Genomic DNA, 20670 nt, shown 5'->3' on the forward strand with positions numbered 1-20670 from the left:
TGGCGCGGGATCGGGCAGTGTTTCGTTCTGCTGTGCATGGGGTCATTATGAGTCGGAAACGACTCGACGGCACTTAACAACAACAACAACATGGAGGATACTACCATCTAGCAGTTAGCAGATATGCTTTGAATTTCTTTTCCCCCAAAATCCCAGCACCATCCTTTTCTATCTGTGTGATTTTAAGATAAGTTACCCAACTTCTTTCAACTTCCTTTTCCTTATTTATAAAATGGGATAAAATACTTAGAGCACAGGATCATTGTGAGGACTAAACTTCACCATGGAAAATACTTGTCAGACGCCTGGCATAGAATAAGATTTAAAATGTAGTTGTTAATCCTAGTAACATACATACTATAATGCATGAAAATGATAATGTATAATATAATCCAGGAATATATCAATAAGCATTCCAGTCGTGTAGTCTCTATATAAAAGATAGATTCTACTGCATTGTAAAAACAAACAAAAAGAATCACATAAGAGATGAAATTGTGGCTGAGGGTATGGTTTTGCCCATACTCATTTTCACTGCCTACTTTGGCAGGAGACCTTTGCTAGACTGTGAAAGATCAAATTAACTATCATCTAATTCAAAGTATAATGAAGAAGGCATCTATGGGTTTGCATTGTTGACATAGTGTAATTTCCATTCGTCTCTTCTCTGCTTCAAATACAGGGGTCTAGAGATGACCTGAGCACCAACGGAGGATTTCAGACCCAGACAGCTATGAAGCATGCGAACTCTGTGGATACTTCCTTCTCTAAAGATGTTTTAAATTCCATAGCAGGTACATGAGATACATGAGACCTTCTGAGAACACTTGTGTTTGACAGCCATCTGTGTTTACACTGTGTATCATTGTGCTTTTTACCTAATCCATTATTCATCATGTGGCAAAGTATGCTACCTTTATACAGCTAAGTAGCACTTTTTACGTATTTTCTTGAATGCCGTCCAGTGATTTGACTTAGTCATCTTTTTTCACTTGGCTTACGGAGCAATCTACTTGATGTAATCAGATTGGTTCTTCTGGACACAGTCTATAAATTTTCATCACATACCGCCATTTAAAATAGAATAGCTTTTCAAGCTCAAAGATTATTCTTAAGAACTGTTTTTGGAAATGCCACCTGAATTTCTCATAGACTATCAGAAGTGGAAACTCCTTCCCAGAAGTATCCTTATGAACTTTAATTTTTGAAACAGGAAATATATTTCTTTAAAAGATACTCCTCTTAAAAGAAACAAAAGGAACAACTATTACTCAATTTTTTTCCATTTATAAGGGTCTAGATTTTCCACAGTCCTTAGTGCTGGCATCACTGTTTAATAATACTGAAAGTAATACATACGTTTTAAAAGTTTATTTTATTTTGCTCTTGTTCTTGAGAATATACACAGCAGACCATACACCAATTCAACAATTTCTGCATGCACAAATCAGTGGCATTGGTTGCATTCTTCAAGTTATGTAGCCATTGCCACATTCTTATTTGGAATTGTTCCTCCCCATTAATGGAAATGCACTGTGCCCTGGGTTCTCTTCTAATTCTTCCAGTTACTAGTGCCAGTTTGATGCCATATGATTCTTAAAAGAACACAGTGCTACTAGTTATGCTAAGTATTTTTTTTTTTTTTTTTTTTTTTTCTTTGGGTGAAAGTTTACAGGATAGATTTAGTTTTAAGATTTAAAGATTATCTGAGGGTTCTAGTCCTGGGGATTCATCCAGCCTCCATGGCTCTAGAAAGTCTGGATTTTATGAGAATTTGCAATTCTGTTCGGCATTTCTCCCCTTTTGATCAGGATTCCTCTATAGAAACAGTGATACATAGCTTAATGCCAACCTCAGAGTCTCATATTAATCTTTTACAGCACTTTTACCACCTCAGTAATCAACATCTTTTTCCTTTATCATTTGACTTTTTTTTTTTTTTTTGGTGCTCATACATCTCATTACCACGTGTGTGCTGTGCCTTGTGTTTCCAGCATTTTCATCAATAGCTATTTCTACAGTAAACCATGCTGATTCCAGAGCGTCATTAGCAAGTCTTGACTCCAATCCAAGTACCAATGAGAAGAGCAGTGAGAAGACTGACAACTGTGAAAAGGTACAACTTCTTTCCCAAACTTATTCATCATTATAAAAGTTGGATATCTTTCATTCTTACTCAATCCTTCTTGATTCTTTAATTCCATAGATCCCAAGACCCTTGTCTTTGATAGGCTCAACTCTTCGATTTGACAAATTAGATCAAGCAGAAACACGGAGTCTTCTGATGTGTTTCCTTCACATTATAAAAACAATTTCAGAGGGTAAACAGAGCTCTTAAAAATAAATTTTTCAAAAACACTTGGACTATCACAGAGCCTCATGCTATTTGGTTTTCCTTTCAGAGACTCTGATTGCCTACTGGCAGAGGGCACCCAGCCCAGAGGTGTCCGACTTCTTCAGCATCTTGGAGTAAGTTTGAGAGTTCATTTAATAACATATTTTCCCCTAGAATCTTCAAAATAATTCATTATGTTACTTTTCATTCTAAGTACCTATTTGGTGAATTATCTATAAATAATACATCAACAGTTTAAAGAATATTTAATATTTTCCTTAAATATATTTGGATGAATATTGTGTGTAAATAAAAGAATCAGAACATAACTTGACACTCCTTTCTTCCTAGTGTTTGTCTTCAAAATTTCAGATACCTAGGAAAACGCAATATAATAAGGTAAAAATTTTAAATTCCAACAGGATACACTGATCTTTTAAAAATAATTATGATATATATGAATTTGTCAGGTTAGGCATTTAAGTGTATGGTAGAAATCTTAAAAGGCAAATATGAATTGTTAGGTTGACTTCTAAGAAATAGAAGTTTGAAGATTGCCCAATATCCATATTTGACATTGGAATGTTTAAATGTTTGTAGGGGGAGAAGCACACAGACACATACGTCTAAAAAGGAATCATATTTCATGAATCTTCTGAAGTAACACAGCTCTCATTTTATGAACATAGCTTACCAGATACCTATTTAAGAAAATACTTCCAATAAAAAAAGGAAAGAAACCTGGGCAAACTTTGTAAAAGATGAGAAAAGCCAAACCCCTTGACTGAGCTCATATTCCACATTTATGGAGTCGGAGCCGACCCAACGGCACCAAACAACAACAACAGAAGAAATTAGGATTTTACTTATATTAAATGTGATGTATTTCATTGTTCAACAATTACTTTGTAAATTGCCTTTTCTTTTTTGGTATAAATTATAAACACTGAGCTGTGATTAAAACTTCAATTTTCCTTGCAGAAAGATTGCTGCTGGATTTAAATTTGTACAATCCACTCAGAATAATGGAACTCTCAAAGGGTCAAATCTTTCCTGCCAGACATCAGCTTTCTTGCCACAGTGGTAACGTTGCATTTGTTTCATATTTAAAATTGTATGTGTGAGCGAGAGAAAGAGAGAGAGTCAGTCTTCATTATTTGTGGATTCTGTGTTTTTGAATTTGCTTACTTGCTAAAATTTATTGCAATCTTCAAATCAATACTCGTGGAGCATTCTTGATCATTTATGGATATGCTAATGAGCAGAGTGGAGTCTACCATTCCCAGCTCAGGTTAGGGCTAGCCTGGTATTTACTAATTCAGTGTTTGGGGGACTTTCTGGAATATCTAACCAAGAGCCATGGAGTTGATTCCAACTCATGGTGACCCATGGGATTGATTCCAACTCATGGCAATCCATGTTTTGGAATTGAACTGTGCTCCGTAGAGTTTGCAAAGGCTGATATTTTTGAAAGTAAAGTGTCAGGCCTTTCTTCAAAGTCCCTGCTAGTTAGACTCAAATGTCCAACCTTTCTGTTAGTGGTTAAGCTGGTTAACTTGCCCAGGACTCCTTAAAGAACAGAACTAACGGGAACAATGAGGATTTTCTCTGTATGTATGTATGTGCATGTATGTGTTTCAAACCAAAGGCAGATTTCAAATACATCTATATGTTTCTCTGAAGAAACTTCTTAAGTACTTATTTATCTGCCCCACTAACTTGTAAAGACAAGGATTATGCATTATTTACATCCTCTCCAAAGCACAGTGTCTTTCATAGAATTAATAATCAATATTAATAGGTTAATAAATATTCGAGTTTCATTGAACCTGAAAAGTAAGGCATAATTGCAATAAATGCCTCTTTTCATATTTACTGATTTCTTGGTGAGAAAGCAAAATGTGAGGCCATGTCTCCCTATTCGTTTTTAGTAATTGTAATATTTTAGCAACATGCATAAAGCTGCAATTGATTTTAAAGAGTGAAAAGGCAGTGAGGAAACATGCATGACCAAAAGAAGTTCCCTTTAGATTTCCTAGTCATTAAACTGACCTGACTGGCCAATAGGCTCATCCTTTCGTAGCCTACCTGATAAGGAACATTGGGACTGAAAGCTTATTTGAAGTTCTTCTGGGTCTAGTAAGTACAAGTTCTTTGCTAAGATGTTTCCCAGTCTGATTGATTCTTCCCAAAGGTATCAGCATAATATGTAATTTGAAAATGGCAATATTTTAGAAACAGTTTTAGGAATAAGTGGTATATAGCCAATCACTTGTGAAATAATTGGTCTCTCAGTCCATGAGCGTCCATTGAAATTGACCTCTTGTGAGAAAGTAGAGGAAAAAATGTACTGGGTGTCTTTTGCAAATAGTAACATAATGCAGGAATGTAAAGAATTAGCTTCCATGTTTAATAGCAGTAATTATTAAACCCTGAAGCCGCTTCAGTTCTTTAGATTCTTGTGGGTTAGATTCCAGTGTCCTCTTGGACCATCTGGATAGGTCCTGGTCATTCTTGCCCATCACCTCCCAGATACCAGAGTTTCCTTCAAGAGTTCCAAATGGAAGTCTACTCAAAATCGGGGGGGGGGGGCGGGGAGCTGTCTCTAAGGTCCAAGCCATGCATTCCAAACCCACTGGGAAATCTACTTCTGTAGAGATACTACCTCAGCAACCTAAGGAGGAGTCGCTATGAGTTGGATCCGTCTCGACAGCAGTGAGAGTTTTCTGAACACCGCAGACTCCACTGGCTGCTGAAGTCAAATAAGATCCCCTGGGTCTCAAAGCATCCAGACCCTTTGATTGAGCCAGAACCAAACAGGCATTGAAAGAGGGGACAAAGAAAATGGTAGACTCTTTGTTAGATTTGATGCTTCAGGGATGTCCTCTTCCTTGCTTTCCTTGAAGAAGTGTTTCTACGAGTAGTTTACATGACAGCAAATATTCAAAGAAATATCAGCCTTTTATCTTGGCCAAATGGTAGTTTAAATTCCAATATTTAAATTGGAAATTGGAAGTACAGTTGATCTTCATTAGTAACTAATTCTGTATGTGTGACTTCACTTACTCACTAATGTTTATTTGTGACCCCCAGATCATTGCCTGTGGTGTTTTTGTTGTCACTCACAGGTATGTGCTTGGCAGCAACATATTTGAGTCATCCAGTGTGTGCTTCATTGTGCTCATGAGAAACCTGTACGTAGACCAAAGGCAGCCAGTCAAACAGAACAAGGGAATACTGCATGGTTTAAAATCAGGAAAGGTGTGCATCAGGTTTGCCTACTTGTACCATACTCACTCAGTATGTGTGCTGAGCAAATATTCCAAGAAGCTGGACTATATGAAAAAGAACATGGAATCAGGATTGGAGGAAAATTCATTAACAACCTGTGATATACAGATGACTTGCTGTAATTGAAAGAATGCAATTGAAGGAGTGCGTTCTTGAATTGAAAAAGCAAGATGACTTGCTTGCTGAAATTGAAGACTTGAAGTACTTACTGATGAAGATCAGAGATTACAGCCTTCAGTATGGATTACATCTCAACATATAGGAAACAAAAATCCTCATAACTGAACCAATAAGCATCAGGATAAATGGAGAAAAGATTGAGTTGTCAAGGATTTCATTTTACTTGGATCCACAGTCAATGCAAATGAAAACAGCAGTTAAAAAATCAGACATTGTATTGCTTTGGGGAAATCTGCTACTAAAGATCTCTCCAAAGTGTCAAAGAGCAAAGATGCCAGTTTGCAGATGAAAATGCAACTGACCCAAGCCATGGTTATTTTCAATAGCCTTATATATACATGTGAGAGCTGGACAATGAATAAAGAAGACTGTAGAAGAATTAATGTGTTTGAGTTGGTGTTGGCAAAGGATATGAGTGTACCATGAAGAAGAATGTACAAATCTCACTTGGAGGAATTACAGCTGGAATGCCCTTTAGAAGCAATGATGGCCATACTTCATTTCTTGTACTTTGATCACGTTGTCAGAAGAGGCCAATCCCTGGAGAAGGATGTCATGCTTGGTAAAGTAGAGATTTAGCGAAAAAGGGGAAGACTCTCAACAAGATGGATTGGCACAGTGGCTGTGATGATGGGCTCAAGCATGGCAAAAATTGAGAGGATGGCACAAGACCAGGCAGTGTTTCCTTCTGTTGTATGTAGGCTTGCTATCAGTTGGAATCCACTTCACAACAGCTAGCAAAAATAACAACAATGTACATGTTCGTCGCTGAGGTCAAATAAAGCTGCATTCCACCTTCTTGTTTCAGTTCTCATACAGTAAACAGATGTCCCTTTTGTAGTCTGTTTAGTGCCACATTTTTGCATTTTGATGGTGATTTTCCTCTTTAAAATGACCCCATGCACAGCCCTGAATTGCTGTCTATGTTCCTAAGTGCAAGAAGACTGTGATGAGTTAAAGTGCTGTGCTCACATTGCCTGTGAGTTCAATGTTAATGAATCAACGATATTAAATACAGTGTCTTTTAAGCAGAAATATACATAAACAAGATTATATATTAATTACTTGATAAAAATGTTGTGACTGGAGGCTCACAAGACCCTAAACTGTATTACCCTTAAGAGTAATGGTTCACTATTCACTCAGTGTGGATGGTGACTCTGTGGAACATAAATACCATGAACAATGAGAATTGACTCTATTTTCTACTTCCACAAAAATCCCTGGATAATTTTCCCAGTAGGAAATGCTGTGGGACATTGGGAATGAAGCCACTGCCAACTACGGTCAGTGCCCTCTGAAAAGGGTAGCCCCTAACCTCAGAGGCCACTTGACTACCTCCCACAATGAATGATCACATGCTGGTTCCCCCTGCAGACATGCCACAACAATGAGCCCTGAGAAATTTCCAAATACAGTGAAATAGGAAAGCAAGTGCTGTTTTATACTAAATTTACTTTTTACTTTTTAAAAAGAATTTGATGTAAGTAAGCTATGTTCAATATAGCATTTTTAATGTGTCTGCCATTTTGTATTCCTGATCAGCCAATTGCCAACTTAACTTCTAATAGCCTTTTTTTTTTTTTGTAAAAATATTTGCCTGTAAAGAGCATTCATAGAGTTCCATGATTTTATTAAGTAATAATGAATATGCTTGAAGAGATTTAAACTGAGTGTATCTTATCCTATATATAATCCTCTATTTCTCCAAATATATTTTTAAAAGTTCCCTTTACCATGTCACCCATTAATAACTTTTTCAGTAGAAAGTCTCTATTCAAATTATTATTTATTTTATATTTGACCAAATCTGGAATATTTGGATAAATATTTGAGTACGGTATCCCTAGAGTGCTTTAACCATGTTTCTTATTTAATTTTCAGGATGCACACCACTACCAGTCATGAAGGACATAAACAGCACAGATCACAAACTTTACCTATAATTCGAGGCAAAAATGCACTTTCTAACCCCAAACTCTTACAGATGTTAGACAATACCATGACCAGTAAGTAAGCCAAAAATGACAGAAACGAGGTAGCTATTAAGTTTTCCTCCAGATATGTGTAAGGCATACTCATAATAGTCTTCCAGAAGGCAAAGCTGTTGTTTGGTCCTGAAATCATGCTTTTAAGGCTTACTTCTATTGCTATGAGTCGGGTCCAACTCGACAGCTCATAACAACAATAGCTGTCCAAAGGGTCACTCTGAGTCAGAATTAACTCGATGGCAGTGGGTTTTTTGGAGGCCGGGGAGTGTTTCTTGGGGAGAGAATCATCAGAGTCGTTAACAAAAAGGAAGGGCTCTTGCAGGGAAGAAGAGAAAATAGGTCAAAAGGCAAGACTTCCAAAATAATATTCTTAGTGTGAGATGCTTTCACCTGGAAACAAGTGACTTTTGAGATTGGGAAGGCTCATATGGGCTTCCTTTCAGAGACCAACTGGTTGTATTTTCTGGTGTATGGGATCCTATTGCAACCAGGTTATTACTGTCTACTTGGTGAAGAGAGGAAAAACTTGTCCCTTCCCTATAAGCTATAAACATGGCATCTTGAATCCAGATCATGAATAAGGGAAAATGGGGCCCAGTTTCACAGCCTGTAAGTGTTAGCAGTTATAGGGACTTGACCCACAGAATGACCTGGTTGAAGGTGTATACCTTAAGCTGTCACTATGCTTTTTGCCTTCGCAAGCAAGCTGTCGATGGAAGCTGCTCCCTGCGCCTGTGCATTTTGTCTATTAGCCTGTGAGCCCAGCATTCAACTCTGCCTGATGACATAAGAAATATGGCCCTACCAGTGACTACATTAGTAGAAAAAATTAAGAAATGAGAAGTAGAGCAGTGTCCTTTGGAAGCCTTATAGCTTACATATGAGAAAGGCATACTAAAGACTGTCTAGTGGTTTTGATTCAACCGGAAAGGAAATTGAACAAAGTACTTTTATTTAATACTAATTGAAATATCAATGAATTAAATATTTTGTAATAGAAAAAAAAAAAAGTCAGTTTTAGAGAATGAATTGTCTTGGAAGCTATATGCACGTTTTCCTTTTCTTTTTGCAGGCAACTCCAGTGAAATAGACATCATGCACCATGTGGACACTGAGGCCAATATAGCTACAGAGGTTTGCCTCACTATCCTAGACTTGCTATCCCTCTTCACCCAGATCCACCAGGCAAGTATGATCATCACATTCTCTGTAAAATGCTAATAAAATGAGAGATGAAACTGCAGTTACATGAACTAAAGAAATATGTTTGTAAAATGTCTTTGGAAATCAATTAAATATACATTAAGTCAAATTGCCTATGAGTAGATGTTAAGCATTAGATTTAGATTTTAACAGAAGTTGACTGTTTGCTACACACGTGTATGTATTTCACTATTATCAAATAATTGATGTTCTTCTTAATTTCTCTTGCTTTTCTCTCAAGGAAGCTGGGTTGAATGAGAATTGAATCCTACATTTTCAATCCTTAGAAATTATTTGTTAATTTTGTGGATAGACTCAATAGAGTACTAATACTGAAAATCCTTTCTTGTGTTTATTTGCTATCTGTATATCTTTGATGCTAGTATATACCTATTAGAATGGCTAAAATTAAAAAGACTGGCCAGATCAAGTTTTTCTGAGGTTGTAGGGAAATTGGACCTTCCATTCACTGCCAATGGAAAGCACAATGTTATGAACACTTTGGAAAACAAGATGGCTGCTTATTTATTTTTTTTAAGTTAAACAAAATCTATCATGTAATGCAGCCATTATTTACTCTAAACAAATGTTCATATAAAAAGTAGAACATGAATGTTCATAGCAGCTTTATTTATAATAGCCCACACTAGAAACAAAACAACTGATGAATGGATAAACCAAATGCATTATACTATACAATGGACTATGGCTTAGCACTGAAAAGGAATTACCTGCTGATACATGCTATAATTGGATGAATTTCAGAATTGTTACACTGACTTAAAGAAGCCAGGGAAAAAAGAGGATATACTGCTTGATTCCATGTTATAAAATTTTAGAAAATGCAAACTATAGAAACAGAACACAGATCAGTGGAATGTGGAGGAGAGGTGGTAGAGAGGGATCACAAAAAAGGCATGAGAAAACTTTTAGGGTGACGGATATGTTCATTATGTTGACTGAGGTGATTGTTTTATGACAAACTTACCAAATTATACTTTGAATATGTGCAGTTTATTGTATGTCAGTTGTGCTTCAATAAAGTTAAAAAAAAATGCACAGCTCAATTAAATCAGTGCCAAAACTAGGTTAAAATATTAACAATTGAGCCAGACAAGTTGGACCATTGGATACAGTACCTACACCAAACAACAAGAGTACACCAAGAAAGCCCTGCTTCCATGTGAGGTGTCAGCATGGTTGTTGTTGTTGTTGTTGTTATGTGCTGTCGGGTTGTGTCCGACTCATAGTGACCTTATGTACAACAGAACAAAACACTGCCTGGTCCTGTCCAGCCTCACAAACCCAACAATACCTGAACCCATCACTGCAGCCACCATGTCAGTCCATCTTGTTGAGAGTCTTCCCCTCTTTCGTTGACCCTCCACTTTACCAAACATGACATCCTTCTCCAGAAAATGGTCCCTTCTGACAACATGACCAAAGTAGGTGAGGCAAAGTCTGGCTGTTCTCGCTTCCAAGGAGCATTCCAGCTGCACTTCTTCCAGGACAGACCTGTTAGCTCTTTTAGCAGTCCACGGGACTCTCAGCATTCTTTGCCAGCACCACAGCTCAAAGCCATCAACTGTTCTTCAGTCTTCCTTTTTCATTGCCCAGCTCTCACATGCACAGGGGGCAATTGAAACATCATGGTGGTAGATAAAACAAAGTTTTGTCTCATTTTTGTTTTGACCAAAGTTTTGTCTTGACAAAACAGTTTGTGTTGATTTTTTGTTGCTCTGTGGAAATGTCACCCAAATCTCATGCACCTGAAGGCTTTATTAGGCCTCTGAGGACCTGACCTGTCTGGGACCTCATCTCCAACCCAACCCACACTTCAGCTACTCTGCTTTTCTTTCTCCTCCTTGAACTCACAAGCTCATTGCTAATCCAAAGCTCTTACACCATCTGTTTTTCCTTCCTAGGACACATCACTCAGATCTCCCCTCCAAGGGCTCCTTCAACTCATGTATCTCTTTAGTAGAATGGTCTTTGCTGCCATCCTACCTAAAGTAATCTCAAACACAAAAGAGTCACTTTTATCATGTCATTTATTCTATGTTCTTAGTCATTCTTTCAGTCACTGCTATGTAAGCTTCATTGGGAACCTCGACCTTGACTTCTTATTCAACTCTTCTTTCCAGCATCTAGGATAGTGCCGACCACATAGTAGGTTCACAGTAAATATCTGTTGAAAGGATTCAGGCGTTATAACACTTATCTTAAATAATTTACCAATTTCCAGAGGCAACTCCAACAATCTGACTGTCAAAATTCAATGATGAAAAGGGTCTTTGATACCTACATGCTGTTTTTCCAAGTCAACCAGTCGGCCGCAGCACTGAAACATGTGTTTGCCTCCTTGAGACTGTTTGTTTGCAAGGTAAGCATCCTCTGGGTCCTGGTGCAGCTCAGTTAAGGAGGATGATAACATATTAATCTTGACATCACTCAGGATGAAGGAATGATTTGGTTCCTTCTATTTTCACTTTAGAAGACTTTGATTCATGATCTCAAAATGAATTCACAGCTTGACAGCCCATCTTCTTGGAGACCAAAAGGAATGAAAGTAGCATCTGGTCACGCATTTTTTGCATTTCCTGTGTTTATGGCACAGAGTTAGGTAAAATGCACACCATCGATTAACATGTCTATTCATGCAAAGTGAAAGATTCCACATCAAAGTAGATGTAGCCACCACCTTTCAGAACACCTGTACGTGATACCTGTGGTTCTAGCAATGTTGTGCGAATACAGATCATTGTGAGACCCTCACTCAATTAGATTGGGCTGTCATCAGTTAGCTCCCTGGGTGGCACAAGTTATTGGTACAACCTAAAAGTTGCTGGTTCTGACTCACCCAGTGGCACTTCAGAAGAGAGACCTGGCAATCTGCTTCTGTAACAGCCAAGAAAATGCTTACTCTGTAACACGTGGGGTCAGCATGAGTTAGAGTCAATTCAGTGTCATCAATTACGATACAAAGGATCCTTAACAAATAAGAGCATAGTTACTTCTAAGAAGAAAAGAGAAATACTGACATGAATTCTGATTGATAAAATGATATCCCCGTCACTTGTAAATGGAAGAAAAAGACTAGGTTGTAAAAGAAGAGGGGTTTGGTTCTAGGGACTTTTTAAATATGAGAATAAATAGAGCAACACGAAGGATGCTGCTCACTGCACCCACACTTCCATTTCTGCAGTTTCCTTCAGCGTTCTTTCAAGGGCCAGCAGACCTCTGTGGGTCATTCTGCTACGAAGTCCTAAAATGCTGTAACCACAGGTCACGCTTAACTCAGATGGAAGCCTCAGCACTTCTATACTTTTTCATGAGGAAGAATTTTGAGTTTAACAAGCAGAAGTCAATTGTCCGGTCCCACTTACAAGTAAGTACTGCCAGTTTTCATTAATGTTCTCATTAAAGCCACTAATCTGTTCCAGCATAGATAAAAACCAATTATCCCCAGAGCAACCCGTTACTGATGCCTCCACCAGCTTCCTTCTTAAATATGCCCATCACACTCAGTTCCTACTCAGAGGAAGAACACAATGGAGCACAAGTCAGCAGGGCCTCCAGCTCCACCTGGCACTCTCCTTACTTCTGCCAAGTACCAGAATCCCAGAGGATGCACAACTCAGTAAACCACAGTTAGCTCTAGGATGCCAAATCTGCCATATTGCAAAGGCATAAAGCGTTTCTTCAAGGATTCCCAAGACTCATACAGCCTTCCTTAGCTATTTGGGAAATATAGTGTCATTGAGATAAGCCCAAGATGACGTGGCCTTCTGGAGATCTGATACATAGAGGTAGAACGATATTCATCGGATCTACAAAGAGATGCTAACGTTAATCCAATCAAATGAGCTTCTTTAAAGGTGCTATTTCTGACTTGACTTTGAAGGTTCCTTTTTTCTTTTCTCTTCCAGCTCATCAAGGCTGTAAGCCAGTTAATAGCTGATGCTGGGATTGGAGGCTCTCGGTTTCAACATTCCCTTGCAATTACCAATAATTTTGCTAACGGTGACAAGCAAATGAAAGTAAGAAATGCTTTGTGGCCTTTTTCTAAAATGTTAGGAATAAACTGAGGTAGGTTCTTTTTGAGAGAAATCAAAACATATAGAAGATCCCTGGGTGGCACAGATTGTTTGTGCTCAGCTTGTAACCAAAAGGTTGGCTGGTGGTTTGAACCCATTCAGCAGCACTGGGAAGAAGCAGGCTTGGCAATCTGCTTTGGGAAAGATTACAAGCAAGAAAACCCTATGGAGCAGTTATACTCTGTTACCCATGAGGTCTCCTAAGTCACAAATTAGCAACAAAAACAAAATCAACAACGAAATGCATAGAATTCTATATTTAGTTTATTGGCACTTTAACTGAACACTTACACTCAGTTTGGTTATTGATAATTCATAATCATGTCCTACTCTTTCTGTTGAGTGGGATTTCTAGTATGTGTGGATGAGTGGTATGTAATAAGAATATATACCATAAATATGCAGAAATATAAGGAATTACTCATAATCTCACTCTTGTCCAAATCTAATTCTCCTTTCCTTTAGCACTTTTTGAAGACTTCTCCTTTACTCATTAGACTGAAAAGTCCAGGGCTAGAATCTGGCTTTGGGCATGGCTGGAGCCAGGGTTAAAATAATGTTTTCAGATCCCTCTACCCACATCCCCATCCACTCCTCTCTTTTTACCTCTATCTCTGTTTCTCAGATCCACTTTGCTCTGTGTTTACTGCATTTGCAGATAGTCTCTCTCCATGGGCTTGCTCCCAGGAACTCTTAAAACACTGGTAGCATACTGAGTGGAAAAAGCACATTTTTTCCATAATTGCCTATTAAAGTCATAGAACTGAATTTCTTTGATCCAACCTTGCATCACATGCCGATCCCTGAACCAATCAACAGGATCTGGGGTATCAAAGAATTATATTGCTAGACTACTATCACTTGCTATTTTGGGCACTTGGGGATGGAATCTGACCCACTCATATTGCATGACAAAGAGTCAAGGATGAGAGAGCCCCATGGGAAATCAGGATGCTATTACTAGAAGATGGGCTAGAAGACAAAAGTAGTGTCTTCTACAATCCCTACCTTTAAATATATAAGACAACAACAGTCATGATCTATAGAATGCATACATGTAGAATACACACATGCAATCACAATATAGAGAGCGCACCAAGCTGCACTCCAAGTCATAATTAACAGCCTAAGTTGAAATAAGTTGATGTGTGAATTCTAAAGAGATAATGACCCAGGCTCTCTCTTTTCCAAAGAACAGCAATTTCCCAGCAGAAGTAAAAGACCTGACTAAGCGTATAAGGACGGTTTTGATGGCCACGGCTCAGATGAAGGAGCATGAAAAAGACCCCGAGATGTTGGTGGATCTCCAGTACAGCCTGGCCAACTCCTATGCCAGCACCCCTGAGCTGCGGAGGACCTGGCTGGAAAACATGGCCAAGATTCACGCGAGGAATGGGGACTTATCAGAGGTGAATGGCTACGGTTCATTCTCCTTCAGTATTGTCCTTCTTAAAAGGACAGTTGGATTTTCTTTTAGAGCATGGATTATAAAAGTTACGATGTTTTCCACTAATCTAAATATGACCCCATTATATATTATGCACTTTAATTTGTGTGTAGGTTTAGGGCACCTGAGTCCAAGTAAATGATGTCAAATAAGGACCAGAGTCTATATGATGACAACAGCAATTGTAAGACATGCAATGCAGAGCTCAGTATTGAAAATCTGAGGCTATGGAGGATGGGGATAAGGATGTCTGGAAATATAAGTTATATAAATCAATATTCTGTATTTTTAAAATTCTTCCCCATAATTAAAATTGAGCAGAGGGAGGTGAGGAAAAGAGGAAAATGAGGGAAGAGAGAAGACTGAGGAAACGTTGCTTAAGGGACACTGAGTTTCTATGATGAAAAAAATGGGAAACGGATACTGGCGCTGCTTGTAAAACATGGTGAATATAATTAATGTCACTGAATTGTACATGTAAAATAATTGAAATGGCAAATGTTTTGTTATATATAAAATTTCTTTAAGAAAGAAAAAACTGAACAGGGAAGGTCACCACCATGGTAAGTAAACTCAGCCAGGGGTAAACCAAAAAAACTAAACTCACTGCCATCAAGTCTTTTCCAACTCATAGTGGCCCCCACTGGGTTTCTGAGGCTGTAAGTCTTTATGGAAGTAGATCGCCCAATCTTCCTTCTGTGGAGCAGCTGGTGGGTTGAACCACTGACCTTCCAGTTAGCAGTCAACTGTCTTATCCACTGTGCCATCAGGGTAATCAGTCCTTAATTGGCAGCTTATGGCAATGATGGTGGAAAAATTAACACTCCTAAGAGCCATAGTGGAGAGACCACTATGTGGAGATTATAAATCAGTGTGCAGCTTTTTTTTTAATGTCAGTTTAAACATTGGAAGGATTTATATCCAGCCAAGTGACTCCTGGGTACCCAGTAGGGAAGTTCCGACCTCTTCCAGAAATATGCCCCTTCTGCAAAGTGATTGATTTGTCTTGGGCAGTCCTAAACATGTGGCCCTTCTGAGCACACATGGTGATTAGACGCTCTGAAAAGGAGATAGAGCCAACCAGAGGCCTGGGTTGGCTGTAGTTTAATGAGAGCAAGAATGAAAAACTCCTGTACCCTTGAAATATCCTAAAAATGGTGGCATTCTTCCATAAAAATTCAGAAGATAAAAGCTGAAGTTCTACTGAATCTTCAACTAGTCAAATTGTTAGAATGTTGGTCTTCAGCACTGTTCAAGGCTTTGTAGGGGATCGAGAGAAAATGAAATATCCCCCATATTACCTAGTTTGGGGATGAAGAATACACAGGCTACATAAGACAGTCACACTGTTTAAACAAGAGACCATTTTAAGAGCAATTGAAATTTGAAGAGGGACCATTAGTGGAGGTAGAAAAAGTAAGGAGGCAACTCATTTTTACTTCCCACTTAGATCCAGATGCTAGAGTTTATAGATTTTTTTTTTTTTTTTTGTAAGAAGAAAGAACCATGGCTCCAGACAAATTTTAGTCTGGATTCTAAGGAGGAAAGATAATTCTCTTGAAAATTCTTTAGGCCAGCTTAGTCACCTGTTTGTAAACTACGTAGAGAAATGAAACTAAAACCAAACCAGTTGCCATTAATTTGGTTCTGACTCTTGGTGACCCTATGTGTGTCAGAGCAGAACTGTGTGCTCCATGGGGGTCCCAATGGCTGTGATCATTCAAAACTAGATCACCAGGCTTTCATCCAAGCTACCTCTGGCTGGATTCAAACTACCAACCTTTCAGTCAGCAGCCAAGCACTTTAAAAGTTGAGCCACTAAACAAACAAAAATTCCCATATACTCATTTAAGTTTTTTTTAAAATATAACTGATTCTTATTTTTAATTCTATCATTACAAAGAATTCTTATATATCTGACATGAAATTCAGCTTCACCTGGGAAGATTAGTTCTAATTAAAGAAATAGTATAATCCCTGATATTCCTTCCTCTTAACCTCTTTGTTTCTGTCTTATTTCAGGCTGCTATGTGTTACATCCATATAGCTGCCCTCATCGCAGAATACCTGAAAAGAAAGGGTAAGATGACCATGTAAGGTGAAAAAGTCCAGAAATAAACATCATGAAACCTAACTTAATTTATTAACTTTTTATTTTATTCATTTATGTTTTAAAAAGCCACATGTACTTCCACTGATATTTCTAATTATGGTTTCATCTTAAATTTTCACTCTCCATTGTGCTGTAATCATGTTTCATGTTCAGCAAGACCAACTGGGTGGTCAGCATCTTGTTCAAAATGAGAACGCTCTGTTGCTTAATGAGTTACAGTTTAATAAGTGGTGTTAACACAAATGTGTGGCCGTGTTCTAACCTCATCTTGCACTACCATAGGTTACTGGAAAATGGAAAAGATTTGCACACCATCCCTGCACCTGGAGGATGCCCACCCCTGTGATAGCAACCCATTACTAACAACTCCCAGTGGAGGAAGTGAGTGGTCTAACCATGCTCATTCATCCCCGCCTAGCAGTGCAGAAGAAATCAAGTGTTTGCTTTCATTTTACTACAAGGAAACCTTTATAAGTGGATTCCTAGAAGCAAAAATATCTCAGACATATTTGACTTACTCTGTGAAAACCTTAAGTTCTTACCATTCAGAAGGACCATCCCAAATTTATGAAGTTCAGATTACAGGAGAGTGCTGTGTACTGAGCTGCATGTTAACCAAATACTCAGGATTAGGGGGTATGGCCATACTTTGCTGTCAGTCTGCATGCCGGTCTGCCCTTGGGATTTTGATCTGAAATTGATGAATTCTTTAAAATTATAAGAGGAGTACATTTTAATAAGCAAATATAATAAAACTACTCATAAAAAAGGATATAAATGGAGAGTTGACTATAGCAAAGATGTAGGACTATATAATCAACAGGTTCCATTTAATTTAAAAGCATAAACTGATTTTGACAATCCTAACATATAACAGTTTATGACATAGATATCCTTTAATCAAAAATATTCCGTCTTTAATGTCTGATAAAAATATTCGGTAACAATAAGGAGTTGCTCTTTGTAGAATATTAGGGACAGTAGAGTTAACATATTCAGTCTCCATTCTCTTTCAAAAATTGGTTCAAACCAAAGTGTTAATGAACTGCAGTATATTTGATATACTATCTTAAGTTTCAAAACATAAATGCACTTTAATTGCGATATTTTGGAAACATAATTGATCACTTCTTTAAATAAGTGTATATTGCAGTGGATTTTCCAAAGGAGACATTTGCATCAAATGACCCAAAATGAACCATGAAACGATGAGCCGCCTTGTGTGAGGGCCTTGGAGACCGTGGTTCACACCCCTCTAAAGTCAAGGTCTCTCCTTGCCTGGCCCACTTTTGTATTTAGCTTTATTTTTAAAGGCAAGTCATCAGAATATCATTGCTTTATTTAATGTGCCTTTCCTTCCCGTCTATTTTCAATCATAATTGAATACAGTTCCATGGAGACTATTTCAAATTCTAACTAAAAACAAATTGAAGAAACTTGATAAAACCAGGTGTCATTTTGAGAATGTGTAGACACTTCATGTCCCAACAAGCTGTGTGAGCCCTTAATACCCAAAAATGGTAAAGTACCCACTTTTAGACCTAAAGTTCTATTAGAATATAATGTCTCCATCAAAACAAGGATATATCAATTTAGTAAACTTTAAGTAAAATGATTACTTGTGGTGCATTAGTACATACTCAGGAGCCCTAGAGGTACGGTGATTAAAGTGTTCAGCTGCTAACCAGAAGGTCAGTGGTTGGAAACCACCAGCAGCTCCATGGAAGAAAGATGAGGCAGTCTGCTTCCATAAAGATTCACAGCCTTAGAGGCCCTATGAGGCAGTTCTACTCTGTCCTCTAGGATCATTATGAATTGGAATCGACTCATTAGCAGTGAATTTTTCTTTTTCCTTTGGTTTAGTATAAATTCATACCCGTTGGCACATATCTGAGGCTCATTTGCAGACATCTTAAGCTCTTAATGTAACTTTATGACATGGTGTTTTGAATCAGAGGAGTAAAATATCCCTTCACTACAAAGTACACATATAGGGGACTCCAGAAAGTACAGCTCCCTCGGCCATAATGATAAATGATCATCATCCTGCAACAAGTGTGGTGTGACTTTTCCTTTTCCAGTCAATTCTCATGTGTTTTAATACACATTTAATTACTGATGCTATGTTGTCATGAAAAAGTAGGAAAGTAGAATTTTACCACAATGATTTAGTTGCAATAATAATTATAAGTTGTAACGTGTATTGGGGGTGATGATTTAGTTACATAGCCAACGAGGTGATTATTAAATATGGAAACATCCCACACAAGTATTCACAATCATTTTTAAAACACTGGCTGCATGGAAGCCATGCACTAAGCACTCTGTCAGCAATATGTCAATTAGTAATCAATGGCAGTTCTATGGATTAGGTGCTATTACCACATCCTTACTACAGCTGGGAAAACTGACATCTGGAGAAGTAAATAAACTACTCTAGAGCTCCTGGTTAGTTTGTGCTGGGTCCAGCCTGTGATCCTTGCCACTCATATCCCCACTCAATCGTGTCTGATCCCTCTTCTGGAACATGATCCATTATCAAGTGCCTTCATGTATCTTTACAGATAGGTCTTTGCTAATGTTGGTGGCCAAGATGCTGAGAAAATTTGGAAAGTTTCTTGAATAAGGCTAAAGAGTAGAAATTAATGCATACTGTGTCCTACACTGATAGTACAAGGGGTTTTCTCAAATACTGTTTGGAACCCTCTCAACCATCCTTTGAGGTGATAAGATTGTCTCCAGTTTACCAAGTGAAGGGAACGGGCTCAGAGAAGTCAGTAAAGCTAGTATGTTGGCATGAGGTCCACGTACAGATCCCATGTTTTGCTCATACTCTAATCCAGATGTTTATAGGACATGTGCTACCTGAAAATAATACAAAAATTATAAAAAAGGAAACATTGGTTGCCAGGCAAAGAGTATTTTTCAACAATCCCAATCTACCCACCTCATGGAGTATGTGAGCTTTGTTTTTCTACCACTTGTAACATTACCTAACTGAAGCAAAATTTGGCTCCAATGATAATTATGTATTTTTCTTGATCCTCTTAAGGCATGTTCTCAATGGGCTGGCCAGCTTTTCTGAGCATCACACCAAACATAAAAGAAGAAGGAGCAATGAAAGAAGATTCAGGCATGCAGGACACACCGTACAATGAGGTCAGAGCAGAACATGTTGAATACACAGTAACTAACCGATTAAAAATGTGCAAAGGATTGCACACTAAGCTAGATAGAAAAAAAAAAAAAGAAAGAAAACTTATTCAGAAGTCAGAAAAAGTTAGTCTACACATGCCTTATGAAAGACAGGCTAAAAGTTAGCCATAATTAACAGATATTAAACTCTGTTGATAAAAGCATAATTTTCATTGAAGATTTAAATCAAGCTTTACTTATCAAAGCATTTATCCAAATGTACATGTATGTGATCGGGTGTTTTATAAGATATACAATCTCTAGACTTTGGGCAGCGTTGTGGGAGATGCTATGTGAGCTCATTGCAGCTTTGGTTGGGTATTTGTTTGTGTTGATACAAGTTTAGTCACAAATGCAATTGAGCAGAAACACTTGCTATTTTCCATTGAAATTCTTCTGGTACACACACCATGACAATTTTTCACTAATGAAGAAAAAAGAACCTTTCTGTTGGGAATTCTTTAGCAATGATTGTGATGAAGAGAATAAACCTCCCTTTATCAAGTGAATAAAATTTTACACAAACTATTTTTTTAACATCATAATATTACAGGGGGGGGGAACAAAATACAGACTGCAAATTTACCAAGTGTTTTCTCACATAGGAGTGGATTTTAAGGAAAGTTTCCATATAGTTCTGCATTAATTTAGTGGACATTATAAATAAAAAGAACAAGGGCAATCATACATCTGTTTGAACTATTTCCTCCACCACTTGTCTGTCATTTTTCATACTGTGGTGGCTTGGGTGTTGCTGTGACCCTAACTCTATACCATGGGTATTTCCAATACCAGGAGGGTCACCCATGGTGGACAGG

At 37.9% G+C, this 20670-nt stretch overlaps 1 protein-coding gene across 1 annotated transcript in view; it reads left to right on the top strand.

Annotated features, from left to right (window-relative positions):
• The window catches only part of DOCK10 (dedicator of cytokinesis 10), a 242485-nt gene that overhangs the window by 201630 nt on the left and 20185 nt on the right, over positions 1-20670 (top strand). Inside the window, exons 34-48 of the mRNA XM_007955659.2 lie at positions 683-794; positions 1995-2116; positions 2207-2321; positions 2403-2469; positions 2687-2734; positions 3317-3418; positions 7691-7815; positions 8870-8982; positions 11246-11383; positions 12206-12388; positions 12930-13040; positions 14291-14506; positions 16567-16624; positions 16940-17038; positions 19710-19816. Of these exons, the coding sequence (XP_007953850.1) occupies positions 683-794; positions 1995-2116; positions 2207-2321; positions 2403-2469; positions 2687-2734; positions 3317-3418; positions 7691-7815; positions 8870-8982; positions 11246-11383; positions 12206-12388; positions 12930-13040; positions 14291-14506; positions 16567-16624; positions 16940-17038; positions 19710-19816 (1716 nt within the window). The remainder of the gene's footprint in view (positions 1-682; positions 795-1994; positions 2117-2206; positions 2322-2402; positions 2470-2686; positions 2735-3316; positions 3419-7690; positions 7816-8869; positions 8983-11245; positions 11384-12205; positions 12389-12929; positions 13041-14290; positions 14507-16566; positions 16625-16939; positions 17039-19709; positions 19817-20670) is intronic.

This window comes from Orycteropus afer, unplaced genomic scaffold (assembly GCF_000298275.1).
Source record: "Orycteropus afer afer isolate SDZICR_OR568_19922 unplaced genomic scaffold, OryAfe1.0 scaffold00002, whole genome shotgun sequence".
NCBI lineage: Eukaryota > Metazoa > Chordata > Mammalia > Tubulidentata > Orycteropodidae > Orycteropus > Orycteropus afer.